Source organism: Rhinopithecus roxellana, chromosome 13, assembly GCF_007565055.1.
Source record: "Rhinopithecus roxellana isolate Shanxi Qingling chromosome 13, ASM756505v1, whole genome shotgun sequence".
NCBI lineage: Eukaryota > Metazoa > Chordata > Mammalia > Primates > Cercopithecidae > Rhinopithecus > Rhinopithecus roxellana.
In genome coordinates this window covers 28,497,770-28,517,086 of record NC_044561.1, presented here as the reverse complement: position 1 = coordinate 28,517,086, position 19,317 = coordinate 28,497,770, and the positions used below count along the sequence as shown (strand labels likewise).

At 57.6% G+C, this 19,317-nt stretch overlaps 1 protein-coding gene across 1 annotated transcript in view; it reads right to left on the bottom strand.

Annotated features, from left to right (window-relative positions):
- Window positions 1-3,393: 3,393 nt before the first annotated feature.
- The window catches only part of CELSR1 (cadherin EGF LAG seven-pass G-type receptor 1), a 186,531-nt gene continuing 170,607 nt past the window's right edge, over window positions 3,394-19,317 (bottom strand). Inside the window, 11 exon segments of the mRNA XM_030914895.1 lie at window positions 3,394-5,435; window positions 6,165-6,420; window positions 6,675-6,899; window positions 7,438-7,587; window positions 7,792-7,895; window positions 8,228-8,322; window positions 8,832-8,957; window positions 9,541-9,667; window positions 11,360-11,439; window positions 11,886-11,998; window positions 14,820-14,994. Of these exon segments, the coding sequence (XP_030770755.1) occupies window positions 5,411-5,435; window positions 6,165-6,420; window positions 6,675-6,899; window positions 7,438-7,587; window positions 7,792-7,895; window positions 8,228-8,322; window positions 8,832-8,957; window positions 9,541-9,667; window positions 11,360-11,439; window positions 11,886-11,998; window positions 14,820-14,994 (1,476 nt within the window). The 3' untranslated portion in view covers window positions 3,394-5,410.

The following is a 19,317-nucleotide window of genomic DNA, read 5'->3' as shown; positions in this document are numbered from 1 at the left end:
CCCATCTCCCCACTGGGTGTCCCCTGACCTGGGGCACCCTTCCTTCTAGCTTAGGCCCCCACGCAGCGGAGTGTCCTGAGGGTGAGGAGTGGGCCAGAACCCCACAGGCCAGGTGAGGAAACGGGGCCTGAGGTGGAGCGGCGGCCCTTGCTGGGCTGGGGCAGGGAGGCAGGGGGCGCGGGGTCAGTGCTGCCCTGGCCAGGGGCAGGCCCCAGCTCTGCCAGGCAGGCAGAACGCTGGCTGGTGGGACCAGACAGGTCCTGGGGATCCTTGGCCCAGCTGGGCACGGAGGCTGAGCTAAAGCGCCGCCTTTGTTCTGCTGGCTCAGCCTGGCACAGAGCCTCCCTGGGCTCAGGGTTTCCCTGATTTATGGCTATGGCTGGGCCTCCATCCTGGGAACTGAGGGTGGGAGAGCCCCTGCGGGGCCTACTGCTCTGCCCTAGGCGAACCCTCCCAGGTCACAGAAACATGAGCAGGAGGGAGGAGGGGCAGCCAAGCAGAAGGTGGTACGGGCACCAGGCCAGCAGGGGTAAGGCTGCCCTTTCCAGTCTCTAGCGGGCTCTGCGGTCCTGCCAGCCTCAGGGCCTGTGCGTCAGCCAGTGGAGGAAGCAGGGGCACAAACCTGCCTCTGCCCCTTGGGCCCCCAGGTTCCATGGCGACAATTTCCTGACTGGCAGTGCTCCCCTCTCTGTAGCATGCACAGTTGCTTGCCCTGCGCCCCCAATAAGGCCACTGGCCAACTCTGGAGGGCTTTGGTGCAATGCCTCAGAGATTCAGCAGAAACTGTTGGCCAGGGGGCCAAGTCTCCAGGCTGCTCTTCTGGCCTCTTTCTTACCCTCCCCAGCACCCAAGGCTGGCACACTCCAGAGGCTGTGCCCCTCAGATGACCTTTTGAAGACCTGGGGGTCCCCAGGCGCACAGGCAGGCAGGTAGCCCCTCCTGCCAGCACAGGCACCCCCAGTGGCCTGGCCTTAGCCACTTGCCACACCTGTCCATGAAGATGGTGGGGGAACATCTTCCGGGCCAAGAGCTGGATGCTTGTATACCTGCTCCCTGCTTGTAATACAAATGAAAGCAAAGCCCTCGCTCTCCTCTCCATGTTGTTCCAGGATAATCTGTGACACACAGGTCCTAGGACAGTGTCCCTTCACCTCACACCTGGGAGGCTCCTTCCCGAGGCCCTGAGCTGGTTTCAAACACCTTGAGCCTGCCTTCTCCCTAGTCCCTGGCTCCCATGTTGTCCTGTGCCGGAACCTTGCCTGGGCCCAAGCCCCTTCTTGGGGATGTTTCTTTTGTTTTCTTTTCAAGAGAAAAGGTCTTGCTCTGTTACCCAGTCTGGAGCGCAGTGGTGTGATCACAGCTCACTGCAGCCTTGACCTGGGCCCAAGCACTCCTGCCCTGACCTCCCAAGTAGCTGGGACAACAGGCATACACCACCACACCCGGCTAATTTTAATTTTGTTTTAGAAACAGTCTTGCTATGTTGTCTAGGCTAGTCTTGAACTCCTGGCCTCAGGTGATCTTGCCTCAGCCTCCCAAAGCACTGGGACTACAGGCATGAGCCACTGTGCTAATTTTTAGCAGCTAATTTTTAAAAATTGTAGAGATGGGGTCCTGCTGTGTTGCCCAGTCTGGTCTTGAACTCCTGCCTCAGCCAGCCAATGTTGGGATTACAGACATGAACCACTGCCTAGGAGATCTTAACAAGCCTTGTCTCCAGGCTGGGGAGCCCAGGGCGAGGCTGAAGCTGTGATTGAAGCAGCTGTAGTCACCCGTTACCTGGGCTGGGGGAGTTGACGTCCCCGTGGCTCGAACGGTGTTTGTGCTGTTATCTGTTCAGACACGATCACAGAGGGGCTTGTTCTGCCCTCGTCCATCGCGGTCTGCTGCGGAGGCTCTACGCAGCACTTCGTGGTCCTCACGTGGACATCCTGGCTTGGCTGACAGGCCTGCTCTGGGCTGCCTGGACTGCTTTCTCTCTCAGATGCTTCTAGTATTTTCCTGTTAATCGTGGCTTTGGGGCTGAGGTAGAAATATTCTATCACGTTAGCCACCAAGCATTCTGGGATGTAAACATTAGCAGGTGAACTGAGGAGAAAGCAACTTGAAAAATGACCTCAGGCGTGGGGGCATTCATGGGTTGCTTTTTCTGTCCCAGATTTGACCTGGGGTGGCCCTAATCTGCGGTGCTGTGCAGCCAGCACCAGGGCAACAACTCGAGAGGGGCCTGGGAAATGGGGGTACTGTGGACCAGAGAGGGTTGGGGTTCCCATTTTTCTCTTTGCTGTCACTACTTTTCCTTAAGGTGGGCTCTGTTGGGTGGAAGCGTGAGACAGTGCAGCTGGCTAGAGCGCTGGGAGAAACCCATCTTTCTGGACAGAGAAAACAAGAAAAGGACCCCGTAAGTGAGAAAATGCAAGGCAAGTTCCAGCAAGGAGAGAGCTGGAGAAGGGGGACCCCCAAATTCTCCACATGTGTTGAAACACACCCCTGCCCCACCCCACCTGTGAGTGCAGGCAACAACCCAAAACAGCAAAGCCAAGGCCAAGGGCTGACCTGGGGGTGGACCTGCTGCTCGTGGAAAGAGAGAACCAGTGGTCCGAACCTAACCGGGTTGCCTGCTGCTGAAACACATGAAATGACACTTACAGCAAGGGTGTGAACAATGCAGAGTCTAACCTGGCATTCCACATGACGAGTGAGGGTTCAGCCTGCAGTTACTCAGCACACACAGAACCAAGAAAATGCAAACAGAAAAGAGATTTCAGCCCCAAGATGCCCAAATGTTCAGATTATCCCAGAATCCACAGCAGCCCTAGTTACAACCATGCTTCATGAAGTAAAGATGAACACTCGGAATGAGTGGAAAACGAAATGCCCGGCAGAGAAATAAAAAGGAACCTAATGGAAAATTTAAAACTCAAGAGTATTTGAAATAAATTCACTGGGTGAGTTCAGTAGCAGAATTAAGCTGACGGAGGAAAAAAATAAGTGAACTTGAAGATGGAGCACCAGAAAGAACCAAATCTGAAGGACAGATAGAAAAGGACGAAGAAAGATGAACAGAGCCTCAGGGACCAGTGGGAAAACATCAAGCGGTCTAACGTCGGAGTCACTGGAGTCACAGAAGGAGAGGAGAAAGATCAGGACAAGAAAAGAAAATCGAAGAAATAGCAAAAAATGCCTGAAATTTGGTGAAAGAAAAACTGCCCATCTAGGCTGTGGCAGGCCTACCAGGGAATGGACAGAAAGTTCCAGCACAACATTCCACTGGCTGAGGGAGCATGGGACGTGGATAGCTCAGCTGCACATCCGTAAACCATCCCTTCCACGGCCACCTTGGGCGCGGGGAGGGGCAGGGGTGTTTGTGGAGAAAAACCAGCACCGCAGAAGTACAAATTCAAAACCCTTAATTTATTGTAGACTCTTCTCATTTGTAATTCCAGTGTTTTGAACATTAATAAATACACATGTTAAAAACCTCCAGTGTCTAATCTCTCCCATAAAATCTTAATAAAAATAAGTTTACATTTTTCCTGTCTTAATAAAACTGACAGTTGTTTTTTGGTAACAGTTCTGACCAAATTAAAAAGTACACCTCATGATGTTGGCTGTGGAGTATGTGAAAAAAATAAAATAGAACAAAACAAAAAATTACACCTCAGGGGGTGGAATCCTGTTAAAGTCATGAAAGCAGACTGTTCGAGGACTTAAAGACCTTTTCGTACTTAGGAAACACCAGTGGCAAACGTTTAAAGGGACTCGAGTTTTGTATCTTCGAAAGACCACTCACCTGGTAAGGCACATGTATAATTCATTCAGGTGTGAGGACTTTGGGATCTCATTTCATCCTCCTGTCTGGACCATTTTCAGATACGCTTTTCCTCTCACAGGCATCTGCTAACAGTGCTCACATTTTCATCAGGGTCAAGTTTAAAACTTAGTGTGGACATCTTTGCATTTTACTTGATGTTCATCCTATTTTATGATTTCTCCTATTTGGAAGCAGCTGTGCTGATCACTTATTTGGGCGCCTGATTTGAAGAACAAAGGAAACGCTAAAATCAAACACGTCTGACAGTTCCAGCCTGTTCCACAGCCCCTCGGGCCGCACTGTGCCAGCTGCCTGCCTGCAGCGGGCCCGACCTTGGTGTGAATTGCCAAAAACAGTTTGGTAACCGTTGAAGGCTGTGGCTTTGTCCCTCTGCACAATTGGCCATTTGAAGCCAAAGGAAGTCACTGGTCAGACTCTGGGGCCGGGGGTGGGGTGGGAACCCCTGTCCCTGGAGATCCTCGGAGTCTCAAAGAGCTAGAGAACTGGCAGCAGGGATGTAACGGCCTGGAAGGCCCCACACCTCTGTCCAAATCAGGAACCTGCAAGACTTGAAGGTCCCAGGTCCCACAGGGAGCAGGAGGAAAGAACAAATCCATCCCCACCTGCAGCTCCCAGGCCACCTGGGAGGGGGTGGTGGTCAGGGAATGACCAGGTGAAAAATGACAGCCGTGTGGCAACCATGCCCCACAGTGACCTCAGCAGGGCTCCTCACACCTGCCTAGTCCTGCACTGCCCCGTCTTAAATTCACACAGCCGGGGCAGAGGGCAAACGCACGCACAGCGAACACCAGGGACCCAGGGGGCCGGCGGGGAGGGCCCATGCCATCCTTGCTTCCTGGCCAAAGGCAGCTATAGGGCTTCTAACTGCTTGGTTTCAGCCCCACTGCTGACGTATTTTCCACCTTTGATCTGCTGGGGTACCAGTTTCGTCAACACATGCCAGATTCAAGTACAACTGTGCAATCTTCTTTACACGGAAGACAGCAAGGGATCATTGCATGGATCTCCTGGGATGACAAAGTCAGCACGAATGCAAAATATATACAGGTTTCACCTCCTCAGAGTCCAATACAAATATATAAAAGTATCTACAGCTTTCCCACATAGTGAAGTGATTTTAAGACGAGGGGTGCCTTTGCAAAGGGCTGCCGGGCTTCCAGCCACGGGTCTGCACTGCCATGAGATGCCCACCTGGGCGGGGCTGGACCACAGTCTTTGGTCTGTGCCTGGCGTCCCTGAACTCTGGGCAGCCTCTGGGCCCTGTGTGGGGTCCCCTCTCAGATCTGGCTCTGGCTGCAGTCTTAGGATCCAGCAGTGCTGGCCCAGTGGGCTGCGCCTCCCTCATGCCTGTGGCCTTTGGCACTCGTCACCAGGTCTGACAGGCCCTGAGCTCCTGGGAGAGCCAAGACCTTTGTGTCTGGATGACCAGTCGGGGGGCTGCCACCGTGGGGACCGCCACACTCTGGGCCCACTCCACTCCAAGGGCAGTGGCCCCTCGGGCTCCAAGGTCTGAGGGCTCGGTGATGCTGCAGCCTGTGTGGGGGTGACGGGCTTGCCTCACGGTTTCCTGATGGTTCAAATTGAAGTTTCATTACTGCCTCTGCGCGTGGGAAGAAGCCATCAAGCAGGTGAAGGGTCAGTGAGGGTAGTGGCTGGGTGGGGCCCAAGGTCACACAGGGGCAGGATCTCCCCATCAGGGTAGAGGGGGCGTCTGGGGGCTCCAGGGAGGGCAAGCTCATGTTGGATGTTGCTGCCTTTGGGAGGCAGGAGAGGGGACCAGGACTAGCCTGTGGGCTTCTCTGCTGCTGGTCTCTCAGCAGAGCACGAGAAATCCACGTTAGAAACTGGCCATCTCTACGGTGACTTTTGGGAGGGCATCCTGAAGACCTGGCTTCTCCCTTGTGAGTTTGGAGGGAGGGAGGAGGGTCCAGGAATCCAGCTCCACCCCGCCCCCTTCACACTGGGCATTCCGGGACCCTCAGTATCCTCAGCTGCAAGGTGGGTGGCAGTGGTCCCAGGCGGAGGCAGTGCTGATCAAATGCAGAGCCCAGCACCTTAGGTCCTAGCATTTCGGGGCTGGCCAGGGCTTCAGAGTCCCAGAGGCCTGAGACGTGCACCCAAGATAGGGGATCTGCCCGTCTCCAGGCGATCCCCCTGACCTCAACTGTAGCACGCCCCCCAACAACCTCGCATCCCTGCCTGGGCTGCTTCTGCACTCAGGGCTCCAGGTGAGATGGGCGCCAGGTCCCTGACCACTGCCCCCTTTCTCTCTTGACTCAGGACAAGGGGGAAGTGAGTGATCCCCGCTCTGGAGGCCCGGGCTACTCACTCAGAGTCTGAGCCGTCGGCCTGGACGCTCCCAGTACGCACGTTCATGGCCACCCCGTTGAGGTGCTCACGCCCCAGCTCCCTCCCGGGGTTCTTGACAGTGATGGTGCAGTCGGGGCCACCAGAGCCCAGGGAGGATGTGCGCGAGGATGTGGGGCTCTGCTCACAGTCAGCCAGCTGCTCCCGGAGCCGGCCCTTCAGCGTCTGCTCTGTCAGCGTCAGCGGCGGCGGGTAGGTGACTTTATTTTTCAAGATGCCTGGGAGGAGGAGGCACAACAAGGTCACATCCGGGTGATGCTGCCGGGGGCAGCTGCTGGGCCACGTGCATCAGAGCCAGCCTCAGCCCCTGTCCTTCCTTCTGGTTCCCCGGGTCCCAGGGCTAGGCTGGAAGGCCACGTCTGTTCTGCCCAGGCCCTGACCTGCCCCACCAGCCCCACCCCCACCTCTGGACCAGAGACTGGCCCTCCCGGGTCCTCCAGCCTTTCACGGCAGCCCCAGCTTCCCCAGGCACCTTTCCTCTGCTCTGGGGGCTGGCAGCTAGCAGGCCTGGCCGCGCCCCCGCTCTCCCGGTCCGGGGAATTCTCTCCACGGTGACTGCCCTGCTCCTCGCGGTGCAGCTCCACGCTGACCTTGGTCTCCACCTTCAGGCGGGGCTGGCCGCCTGGGTCCTCACTGTCACTCTCAGCCAGGCTCTGGTCAGGCCAGGCGGCCGGAACGTGGTTGGCCACGGCATCCCCTGAGGCACGAGAGCGGTGCTCAGCAGGCAGCGGCACTGCCGCTCGAGCTGCGCCCCTGAGAGCCATGGCTCTGGCAGGTCCCGGGTGGCTCTGACGCACCTCTCCCCAACCTGTAGGCCTGGTAGGGCTGAACCCTAAAGGTGGGGAAACTGAGGCCCAGGAGGGACAGTCCTGGCAGCAGGGCCCTTGCTGGTGTCCCCCGCTGCATCTGTACCAGTAACCACACATGGCTACCCACCCCCAGCAGCCTCCGGTGACCACACATGGCTATCCACCCCCGGCAGCCTCACCTGGACCTTGCGGTGACGGTCCACAGAGAACCCCCCGAGATTTCCTGCCTCTGCTCCAGGGATTGGCATGGAGGAGCAGAGGCTGTGGGGGAACCCAGCCAGAGTCCCCCCACCCCTGGCTGTCCTTTCATGTGGCTGCAGTGCTGCTGGGCGTTATCTTAGGAGGAAGGGACCCAGCCATGGCCAAGACCTGCCCCGAGCCTGCTGTCCACAGCCCAGCCTGGCCCAATGTTCCCCACACGCTCACCTTTGGGGGTGCTATGGATGGCGCCCCTGGCCGGGTCCCATTTTTCCTCAGCCCCTACCCTGTCGTCCTCACTGTCTGACGAGTGTGAGGAGGCGTAAGAGCTGCTCTGCTCATCCAGGGACAGCTCGCTATCTGAGTCGGAATCATGGCCTGTGGATGAGCGGGGAACAGGGAGGCTCAGGCCCTGGGAGGTGCGGGGGTCCCACCAAGGCCAGGCAGAGCCACTGGGCCCCTGGCATGCTGACACTAAGCATGGCGAGGCTGCTAGTGCTTCTTCAAGGGCAGAGTCTCCAGTGACTGAAGGGACGTGGGAAAAACAACCCGCGGGGTGCTCCCCCTCCAGAGAGGCCGTACCGGGGGGTTCCTTGGAGCTCCTGGGCACGAAGGATGCGTCTGGCTCTCCGTGGCTGCCCCGCACCAGCCCAGAGGACACGCTGAGCTTCGGGACCCCTTCATCCCTAGAGAGGCCGGGGAAACGTGGGGCTCAGTATCATCCCTCAGGGGACAGGAAGTGCTGGAAAGTTCTCCAGAAGATTCTCTGCCCCCACCCTTCTGTGTTACCATGAAGAGCAGAGACGAAAGAGCCTCCCAGTGTGTGGGGGAAAGGTGGTGGGGGAAGGTGGTCGGGGGAAAGTCTGTGGGGGGAGAAGTCGGCGGGGGGGAAGGTGGTGGGGGGAAGGTGGTGGGGGAAAAGGTGATGTTGGTTGAATGGCAGGACATAGATGGAGGTGGCGGCAAAGCCTGAGGGAGCTCGAGAGCTACCTCCCCGAACCTGGAGCTGCAGCCTGACCTGACGGTGCTGTCCAGCGAGGCAGTGGACTCGCCCAGGTCCGTGCGCAGCATGTCGGGCCCATCGCCGAAGGTGGTGTTGCAGTTGAGGGAGCGCTGGGGGGAGGGGAAGGGCTGGTCACTGCCAGGTGGAGGCCACCACGTGACCACCACGGGGGATGACTCTGTCCCCACGGCAACCCCCCCACACCCACATCCTGGCTGGGCCCCTCTCCAGCACACAGGAGGAGCTCACTGCAGTCAACCCTCACTGCAGACAAGAGCCTCCTGGCAGTGGAAGGGAGCACATCCTGGCCCATGCTGTGGTCAGGGGTTGCTGCCCTCCCCACAGCCACTGCTTCTGGTCAGGGTCCTCGGGGGTCCTGGCCCCCTCTTTCTAAGGCCTGGGAAAGCAGGGCTAGGACGCAACCGAGGCCCCATCTGGCCGATTCTATCACTTTCTGGTTCTGATGCCAGCAGCCATACCGTGCTCCATGGGCGGCTCTGCCATCCCCACCATGAGGGGCACACAGGCCGCAGGGCTGGGGCTCACGCGCAATACTCCTCCCCCACCACTCAAGATGCTGCCCAGCTCCCAGTCCCGCGGTGTCCCTGGTGCCTCGTACCGTCAGCAGGGTGGCCCTGGTGGTGGTGGAGTCCTCCAGGTGTAGCTTCCTCCCGCCGAGCACACCCTTCAGGTGCTTCCGGACCTCCTGGTTAAGCACGCAGTGGAAGAGGAGGACGAAGGGGCCCTGGAGGGAGAAAGGCGGGGTCAGCACCTGCCTTTAGGTGCCCCAGCACAGATGCACACACAGCCTTGAGTGCACACCGCCAGGCCGCGGGGCCCAGGACACGGCCAGGCCTCCCCTCCTTAGGGACTGCTGCTTTCTCGGGGGCAGGTTGAGGAGCTCAGAAACTGAGATGCCTGGGCTGGGCCCCCGGCGTGCTGGAGGCATTGAGGGCCCCAGCTCAGACCAGAGTCTTCTGGGCACTCCTTCCACAGCCCTCGGGGCCCTCTGGTGTCCCCGCTGTGTCGTAAGTCCACTCGCTGGTCAGCCCTCAGTATGACCCGAAATGGCCACTTCTGATCCCTGGAGACACAAGTGGACTTGTGCTGGCCTGGCACTGGGGTCATCGTCCCCAAACACAGTGGGGAGAAGGCACCAAGCCCTGTGCTGGCTGCAAAAGGGACTGAGTCCTTGCAGCCACAGGAGGATCCCACGCGAGGCCCAGGCAGGGCTCGTTTGAGACCGCAGGCCTCCACTGCCTTGCATCACAGCAACGGTGCCATGGCGGCCAGGCGGGGGTGCCGCAGGCAACTCAGCCGCCACCTACCTGTAAGCCACTGAAGATGGCGAAGAGGTAGTGGAAGCTCAATGCATCGCGGTTCACAGCCAGCAGCCCCAGCAGCCAGGTGGTGCTGATGAGCAGCAGCAGGAGGAAGGCGGTCCTCAGCAGGAAGCTGCGGGAGGGCAGGATCAGGCCTGTGCCCACCGTTACCACCTGCTCCCTTCCTCCCTCCCTCCCTCTCTGCACGTCCACCCGTCTATCTGTCCGTCCACTTGTCCATCCAGCCATCATCCACCTTGCTCCCTTCCTCCCCTCCTAGCCAGGAACGGACTCATCCGGGAACCAGACAGAGCTCGTGTTAGTGGGGATGGTGGTGGAATAAATTAGGAAGTAAATAAATGAGAAAACAGGAGCCGAGACGACTACACTAGGCCAGGGGGCCTGAACCACGCCCATGGCTGTGCTAGCTCCTGTGACACACCTGTGGAGAGGCGAGAGGAAGAGCCCAGGGCCTGCCCTTGACGAGCGGTGACCCTGCAAGCAGCTTCCTGAGCTCTGCCTCAGTCTCCCCATCTGTAAAAGGGGAAGACAAAGGCGCATCCCCTCCCAGGGTTCAGAGGGGGTGGAGTGAATCAGGGCGACAGAGCCTGCAGGTCCACAGGTCAGGGATGGCACTAAAGATAAGGAGCTGACAAGGGCCCAGACCCCCCGTGTAACCCCCACATCCGGCCTTCCAGGCCACTCATCACCCCTCCCTCTCCACCCTCCTGGGCCGGGAGCCTCACACTCCTCCTGGCAACCCAGCCCCTGTGCAAGCATTCTCCCTTCGCCCATCCCTGGCTCAGTCCCATCTCTGTCAGGTCACCAGCAGCTGCCAGGTCACCAGGGGCCACCTGGTTGTCTGACAGATGCCCCTGTCATCCCCTCCTGACCCTGTCATGGCTCCTGAACGCTGTGCTGAGTCCTCCCACAGTGCTACCTGCTCCTCTGGGGGCCTCGTAGGTTCCCTCTCCTCCCTAGAACACTGGAGGTTCCCTCCGTGCTGGGCCCCTGTTCCGCTGCACCCTCCGATGGTGGGGCTGGGGGGTCTCCTCCACTCCAGTGGCCCCAGCAACACGTGCAACACCCTCATCAACCATCAGAAAGTTCCATCTCTCCCACCCTACCCATCTCCACCCTGGTGATTCCAGGCAGCCCAATGCTTCCATGCCAGGCGGAAGGGACTAAGACCCAGGGTTGGCTGCCGGCCCCTTCTCCTCAGCTAACTTTCCCCAGCCCCCTCCCCTCAGCTAACCTCCCCCAACTCCCCTCCCCTCCCCTCAGCTAACCTCCCCCAACTCTCCTCCCCTCCCCTCAGCTAACCTCCCCCAACTCCCCTCCCCTCAGCTAACCTCCCCCAACCCCCTCCCCTCAGCTAACCTCCCCCAACCCCTCTCCCCTCAGCTAACCTCCCCCAACCCCTCTCCCCTCAGCTAACCTCCCCCAACTCCCCTCCCCTCAGCTAACCTCCCCCAACCCCCTCCCCTCAGCTAACCTCCCCCAACCCCCTCCCCTCAGCTAACCTCCCCCAACCCCTCTCCCCTCAGCTAACCTCCCCCAACCCTTCTCCCCTCAGCTAACCTCCCCCAACCCCCCTCCCTTCAGCTAACTTCCCCTAATCCCCCCTCCCCTCAGCTAACCTCCCCCAGCCCCTGCAGATGCAATGTGGGAAACCTCTCTCGAGCCCTGGTGCTCACTCAGGCTGCCCCCAGCCCTCCCCCATGAGGCCCACATGCCCTCGTGGGGCCCCAGCCCACAGAGACTGGACATCGGGGTCTCAGGGCCCAGCTGACATGGCTGGTCAGTCAGGTTCAGCCCCACTTACACGATCCCTTTTTTCCCATAATAATGGTGTTTTCTTTGGCAGGAAACCTTTGCAGATAGGACAGAAGTGACTGTGTTGATCTGAAAACAAAACAAGCCGATCGACGTCAGGTGGCGGACTCTTCAGTCTTGTCACTGCAGACCTCCAACTGCCAAAAGCACCTGAAGCCCTTTGCCCTGCATCTCAGGGAGGGGTGGCTGGGTGAGGAGGACCCGAGCCTTGGCCTGTGGGGCCAAGCACACCTGTCCACCCACTGCCCCACAGGGCCCACCACACCCAGCCTGCCCGTGCGGGACCCTCCTGGGTGCTAGACGCAGACGGTCTCATGCGGACACGACGTGAGACCCGAATCCACAATCAGAGGGTGAGGTCGGGGAGGGGCCTGGCGGCTTTGCTGTCACAACATGGCCCTTCCTGCCCTGCTTTGGCTGCTCAGAGGAGTTGGTGGCCCCAGGCAGCCCAGAACAGTCCTTCCAGCTGACGCATGCTTGGAGCACCCGGACTCCCGTGAAGGCCCCACACTCACAATGATAACAGCTCCGATGGGCCCCACAAAGCTCCAAATCAGCGTGTCTTGCAGGGACAGCCAGCAGAAGTCCGGGTTTCCGTAGCCCTGGGGGTCCAGGCCGACCGCCAGTCCTGAACACAGCGGGCAGGAAGGGAAGGGTGAGGGCCACGTGCCCAGTGGCCACCCCATGACAAGGACCAACCAGGGTGGGGTGAAATGGGGGACTCAGCATGTCCCTTCTTGGAGGAAAGAGCAAGGAATTTGGGGAGCCAGCCCGGGGACCCTCTGGGCACAGTCTCTCCGTGTGGGGTCTCAGGCTCACCGGCCCAGGTGGCAGAGGCCTATCTGGGCCAGGGGCTGCTGAGGAAGACCAGAGACCCTGGACGGTGGCAATGACATGGTGCAGGAGGGATCATGAAGGCAGACGGTGCTTGGGAGGGCCCTGCCAGCTGGGCCATGTAGAGGTCAGAAAAGGCTGTGATGGACCCAAGGTGCAAGGAATGAGGCCCCGAAACAGATGGAGGACGGCGTCACATACGAGGGCCATATGTGAGCGGGTGGGGGACACATACACCCCCATACCACATCCAACCATGTGCACATGCCATACACACGTACATACCCTATACACATGCATGCACACACACGTGTGCAGACACGCATCACAGATATACATACCATACACGTGTACACTACACATACCCCCGAAACTGCCTCAGCACTGGGCTTGCTATGTGAGCTGCCTGTTTAGATAGGGGAATAAACACTCTGAAGCAGTCGCCACTCCTAACCATCGTGTGACAAGCCAGATCCGCCTGTCCATGCAGAGCATCAACGTGACACTTGGGACAGAAGCAACCAGCAGGTGTGACCTGGTCTTTCTGTGCCCCTCGCCCCACCTTGGCCTAGGCTATGCTCCTCCCCATTCTCCTTAAATATTTAAAAGATCCCGGCTCCCTGCTGCTTAACACCCTCCAGGACTTCCCACTGCCCTTTGGAGGAGCCAGTTAACCAGGACCACCGAGGACAGTCAGGGAAGCCCCAGATGGCCGGGCGAGGCAGCGGCCACTGACCAGTGTCTGCAGCTCAGTCTGAGGCTCCCCGGGAGTTATTTTAAGATCTTGTGTGAGACAGATCTAAGTGTTAAACAAAACAAAACAAAACAAAACAAGACCTGTTTTTAAAGCAAGTAGGAAACGTGAGCTATCTGGACTTAGAATCGAAAGGGCAGAGGCATCGCAGAGACCTGCTCTGCCTGGGCATCGAGGTAGCTTTTACACAAAGCCATACGAGGCCCTTTCTAACCCACATTCTTCATCTCAGCGTCTCTCACTGTAAGCACCTAATCTAGGCAAGGTATGGCCTGTCACGTCAGGAAGTGGCGACTGCTACCCCGCCCACCCTGCCCCCACGTCAGCGGCCCTGGGGGGAGGTGAAAAGCTTCTTCAGGGTCCCTTGGAGTAAGGGAGATCAGTCACATCAGAACACCCTAGCCAGAAGCCTGCCTAGTTGGAGGCTGGTCAGTGACGTCGCTGTGCAGACCAGGACAGTCCAGCAAGTGACCATGACACTGGCCCCAGGGTGGCTGCTGGGTGCTGCCCTGGGGGCAACTCCCCCCCTCCACCCCAGTGACTCTGGCCTCAGACTACGTCTAATCCCCAGAACCCAGGGATTACCCAGGAAAAGGGGTTCTTCTTCTTGTGAATAAAGGTGGATCTTTCTCAGTAGGGAGCAAACTGACTTTGATTTTTAGCAAAACGTGTGCTGAGGAAGTACTGTTTGTTCTACTCACTGATTCACTATTTATTCATTCATCCACTCATCACATCCACGCATTGCACCCACCCAGCCACTTAATTTCACTGTCATCCATTAGCTACCAATCCATCCACCCACCCATTTCATCCATCCCTCCATCCATCCACTCATCTCTCCATCCCTCCATCCATCCTATTCATCCACTCACTTATCCCATCCATCCATCCACCCATCCATCCATCTACTCACTCATCTCTCCATCCCTCCATCCATCCACCTATTCACTCACTTATGCAATCCATCCATCCACCTATTTCTCCATCCCTCCATCCACCCACCCACCCACCCATCCATCCATCCGCTTACTCACTCATTCCTCCATCCACCCACTCACCCCTACCCATCATCCACCCACCCTATCCACTCACTCACCCCTCTACCCATCCATCCACTCACTCACCCCTCCACCCATCCATCCATCCTCTCACCCCCATCTATCTATCCATCCACTCACTCCTCATCCATCCATCCTGACTCACCCCTCTACCCATCCATCCACTCACCCATCCATCCATCCGTCAACTCGCTCACCCCCCCATCCATTCATCCACTCACTCACCCCATCTATCCATCCACTCACCCTCCATCCATCCATCCACTGACTCACCCATCCATCCACTCACTTACCCCCGATCCATTCACTCACTTACCCCCGATCCATTCATCCATTCACCCCTCATCCATCCAGCCACTCACTTACCCCCCCATCCATCCATCCATCCATCCACTCACTTACCCCCATCCATCCATCCATCTACTCACCCCCCATCTATCCATTCATCCTCTCACTCACCCCCCCATCCATCCACCTGCCTACTCATTCACTCACTTGCTCTTCCCTCCATCTCTCCCGTGCATAGACGTGGAACTTTTGTCTGTTAGGTGCCGCAGAAATAACCCTGAACAGACCTGGACCCAGCTCTCAAGGAGCTCACACCTTACAGAAGATGTTGCCCCAGGTGTCTGCAATTGCCCCTGTGCGTGCAGACAAGTATGCAGGGCCGGGGCCTCCTCTGCTGGGGGCTGGACAAGCATTGGGGCTGGGCAGGGAAGAGAAAGGAGGACAGCTCTCCTGCACAGCTGGGTCTTTTGGAAATCTGTGTTTTTATGCAGGGCCACTCTGTGCATCCTCACCTGTGACAATGGCCGGGATGCCCCAGCCCACGACGTAGTAGAACCGCATGGGCCCCGTGTCGATGTTGCGTGCCTCAGTCAGCATGCGGTAGACATGCAGGCTCTCCACGAGGGTCCAGGCAAAGGTGCTCATGTAGATGTAGTGGAGGAGGATGGCGACCACCGTGCACAGGAACTGCGCAGGGAGGGGCCGGACTCAGCGAGGGCCCCTGCATCCCAGGCTGAGGCCGAACAGGCATGAGTGAGGGGTGGGGGGTGGGAGAGCTAACAATTCGGACCACTCTGCGTGTCTGTCCTCAGCTGAGCAGGGCTACGTGTCTGGCCAATGGCTGAGAGCCAGGAATTGAAAATCAATATCCACAGGGCAGCTGAGCCAGCAGCTGAGCGAGCCCTGCCTGTCCGGACACAGACAGAGGCATGAGAATGACAGCGAGACCAGCTCCGAGGCCACAAACACAAACCTCGTCCCACACACCCCGGAACTGCACTTGAAGATGTGGCCTTGGGGCAGCTTCACACCCAGCGCTCTGGGAGGGGCAGCTTCACACCCAGCGGCTCTGGGGAGGGGCAGCTTCACACCCAGCACTCAGGGAGGGGCAGCTTCACACCCAGCTCTCAGGGGAGGGGCAGCTTCACACCCAGCGGCTCTGGGGAGGGGCAGCTTCACACCCAGCGCTCAGGGAGGGGCAGCTTCACACCCAGCGCTCAGGGAGGGGCAGCTTCACACCCAGCGCTCTGGGAGGGGCAGCCTCACACCCAGCACTCAGGGAGGGGTGGGGGCAGCTTCGCACTCAGTGCTCTGGGAGAGGCTGCCCCAGTCAGTGCTGCCGCCAAAGCTGCCGCCAGCTGGGAGAGGATGGCAGGCTCCCCTCCGGGTCCCCAGAGGCTGAACCAGCCAAATGGGAGATGGGGGAGAGAGGGAGATGGGGGAGAGAGGGAGATGGGGGAGAGAAGGAGATGGGGGAGAGAGGGAGATGGGGGAGAGGGAGATGGGAGCACTGGGAGGGTTCCACCCCAACTCCACTCCGACCCCACTCCCAGCCGGCCTGCTCTGGACACACTGTCTAATCCTCAGTAACCATCCCATCAGTCCACTCTACCAGGGGGTCCCAGGGAGACAGCCTTTAACAGACAAAAAGCTTAGGAGGAGAAGGAGGGCCCCCACCTCAACCCCAGGCTGAAGGCCACTTTGCTCAGACACCGGATCATGGCACCCCAAGGGCGCCCCTGTTGCCACATCAGCCTCGAAGGGCCAGCCACCCTCCAGAAACAATGCTCCGAGGTGGGAAGGGCCCAGGTCAGCATCACATCTGTCAGATACGGAACAGAGCGGGAACCAAAGCAGAGAACCCAGGCTCAAGCTATGCCAGAGGCAGGCCCTTGGCCTCAGACCACACGCTCGACGTCAGGAAACAAGGTGCCAGCGTGTGGCTGGTGAGCCCTACACCAAACACCCCAGTTTCCTGAATGGAAATCACGCTGGCTTAGGAAAAGGAAGGGGGCGAGAAGGTTGGTTGGCTGGATGGCTGCTTTAAATAATGTGAAAAGTAAATCCACAAAACCACCTTCTGGAAACAGAAACTGCGAGGACTGTGCCATCCTGGCTGCAGCAGGGTTGTACCTGCTTCCCTAACCAACGTACCACCTTTTCCAGAAATACAACAAAGACAAAAGCGGATGAGTAATAAATCATTTCAGCCTGCCAGCGCTCTGAGAGATGAAAAACCTCGCCCAGAGATAGGATTGCAGGTTTACAAAAAAACCATAAAGCCCAGGCACGCTGCCAAGCCCCCAGAACGCGGCCGGGGCGCCCTTTCCTTCTCCGTGCTCAGCCGTGCGTGGCTGCCGGGACAGGGCTCACTCCGGCGGGAGAAGAGTCAGTGCTGGAACCCAGGGACCGCCTCGGTTTTGCTGGTGGTGGTGAGTTGCAGGGAGTGGCCTGCACAGACTCCCCTCTCCCCCGTTCACGCCACTCAAAAGCACACTGGAGGGGTTTTGAGATGAATTGCACACTTCTCCAGAGCCTTCCCGGTCCAATGCGCGGATGAGAACATGCCCATTGCGCGGATGTGCCTGGCTGCGGGTGTCAAGACCTCCCTCCGCAGCAGCAGCAACTCTGCCATATGGGCCCCGCACCCAGAGCCCCCGCCAGTCCAGGGTCTCAGCCTCGGGGAACACCTGGGAGGCAGTGGGGAAGGTTGGCCCTGGCTGGTCGGACACACACCTCGGAGCTCGTCCTTTGTGGGCCAGGCCTGGTGTTCCACCTACCGCTGCTGGGAAGCCATGGAGCCTTCTCAAGGGTGACCTGCGAGGTGGGGGTGCCCGCCTTCCCTCTTGAGGTGAGAGGGGTCTGCTCCCACTGCTTGCCATAAAAAAGGAGGGGCAGCTCTGGTCTGCACATGGCCCTGAGCAGCTTGCTGGAAAGTTCCAGCTTGGTCTTTTTATTCCACTTCCCTTCCCAGGGCCTGTCCACCCCCACAGACACCCTCTCCACCCATGATTTGGAGGCGGCCTCCCCGGCTCACGCGGCACAGCTTCCTTGGCCTCCACAGGTGCCCCATCTCACCCGGACCTTGCCTCTCAAAGGTGGTATCTTCATCTACTCATTCTCCCTTCTGGAGACGTCAAAGTCCCCTGACTCCTCCCTTCCTGCCTGCTCCATAATGGGTTGGTCCTGTCCCTCCTTTCTCCCTGTGCCTCCACCCCACCCTTCCAGGCCTGTGCCTTACCATCAGACTGCTCTGATCTTCTGCCTGTCGTCCACGGCTGCCAGGCTCCTGTTTCTTTTTCTTTTCTTTTTTTTTTTTTGAGACAGGGTCTCACTCTATTGCCCAGGCTGTAGTGCAGTGGTGCCATCTTGGCTCACTGCAAACTCTGCCTCCCAGTTTCAAGCGATTCTGGTGTTTCAGCCTCCCAAGTAGCTGGGATTACAGGTGCGCACCACTATGCCCAGCTAATCTTTGTATTTTTAGTAAAGACAGGGTTTCACCATGTTGGCCAGGTAGGCCTCGAACTCCTTGACCTCAAGTGATCTGCCTGCCTCGGCCTCCCAAAGTGCTAGGATAATAGGTGTGAGCCAACATGCCAGCCTAATTGTTTCTCATAACATGCCTATAGACTATTTTAGATTTTTCCGTGAGATCCTTCATGTTACCTAGTAAGGACAGCTTTGTTTCTTCCTTTCTGACCTCTATGTTTTTGTTTTCCTTGCTCATCGCACTGGCAAGGCCGCCCTGCACCACAGTGATTAACAGAGCGGTGAGTGGGCTCCTGACGTTACAGGGGATGCCTCCAGTATCTACCCATTGTTATTTATGTCAACTGTAGGTTTTCTGCAGTTGTCTTTTTTTTTTTTTTTTTTTTTTTTGAGACGGAGTCTCGCTCTGTCACCCAGGCTGGAGTGCAGTGGCCGGATCTCAGCTCACTGCAAGCTCCGCCTCCCGGGTTCACGCCATTCTCCTGCCTCAGCCTCTCAGGTAGCTGGGACTACAGGCGCCGCCACCTCGCCCGGCTAGTTTTTTTTTTTGTATTTTTTTTAGTAGAGACGGGGTTTCACCGTGTTAGCCAGGATGGTCTCGATCTCCTGACCTCGCGATCCGCCCGTCTCGGCCTCCCAAAGTGCTAGGATTACAGGCTTGAGCCACCGCGCCTGGCCTGCAGTTGTCTTTATTAGGTTAAAGTTTCCCCTAGTCCCAGTCTGTTCAAAGGTTTCTCTTTCTGTTCATTAATGAGCATAACATTAATCAAAATTATTTTGTACATTCATTTCTGAGAAAAATATTTTTCCCTTAAATGTACTGGTGAGGTAAATAGCATTCACAGATTTTTAAAGTATTAAACTATCCTTGCATTCCTAAGATAAACTCAGCCTGGCCATGGTTTTTATACTGCAATGCAAATTATCTAATGGTGATAGGACTATTCAGGCTTTCTACCTCTTAAATCATTTTGTTTTGTTTTGAGACAGTCTCGCTCTATTGCTCAGGCTGGAGTGCAGTGGTTCCATCTCTGCTCACTGCAACCTCTGCCTCCCAGGCTCAAGCAATTCTCCTGCCTCAGCCTCCTGAGTAGCTGGGATTACAGGTGCCTGGCACCATGCCCAGCTGATTTTTGTATTTTTAGCAGAGATGGGGTTTTACCATGTTGGCCAGGTCTTCCTGACCTCAAGTGATCTGCCTGCCTCAGCCTCCCAAAGGAATCCTGGTGGGATTACAGGTGTGAGCCACTGCACCCGGCCCTTAAATCAGTTTTGGCAAGAGTTGTATTTTCCTGGGGATATACACAAGAATCGCTTGAACCCAGAAGGTGGAGGCTGCAGTGAGCTGAGACCACGCCATTGCACTCCAGCCTGGGTTGACAGAGCAAGACTCTATCTCATTAAAAAAAAAAAAGAAAGAAAAGAGAAGAAAGGGCCCCCATCTCCCAACAGAGTCAAGGTGGTAAAGTGCTTGGACCTGCCAGTGAATCCCACGTCTCCACCCACAGCCTGTGACACGGC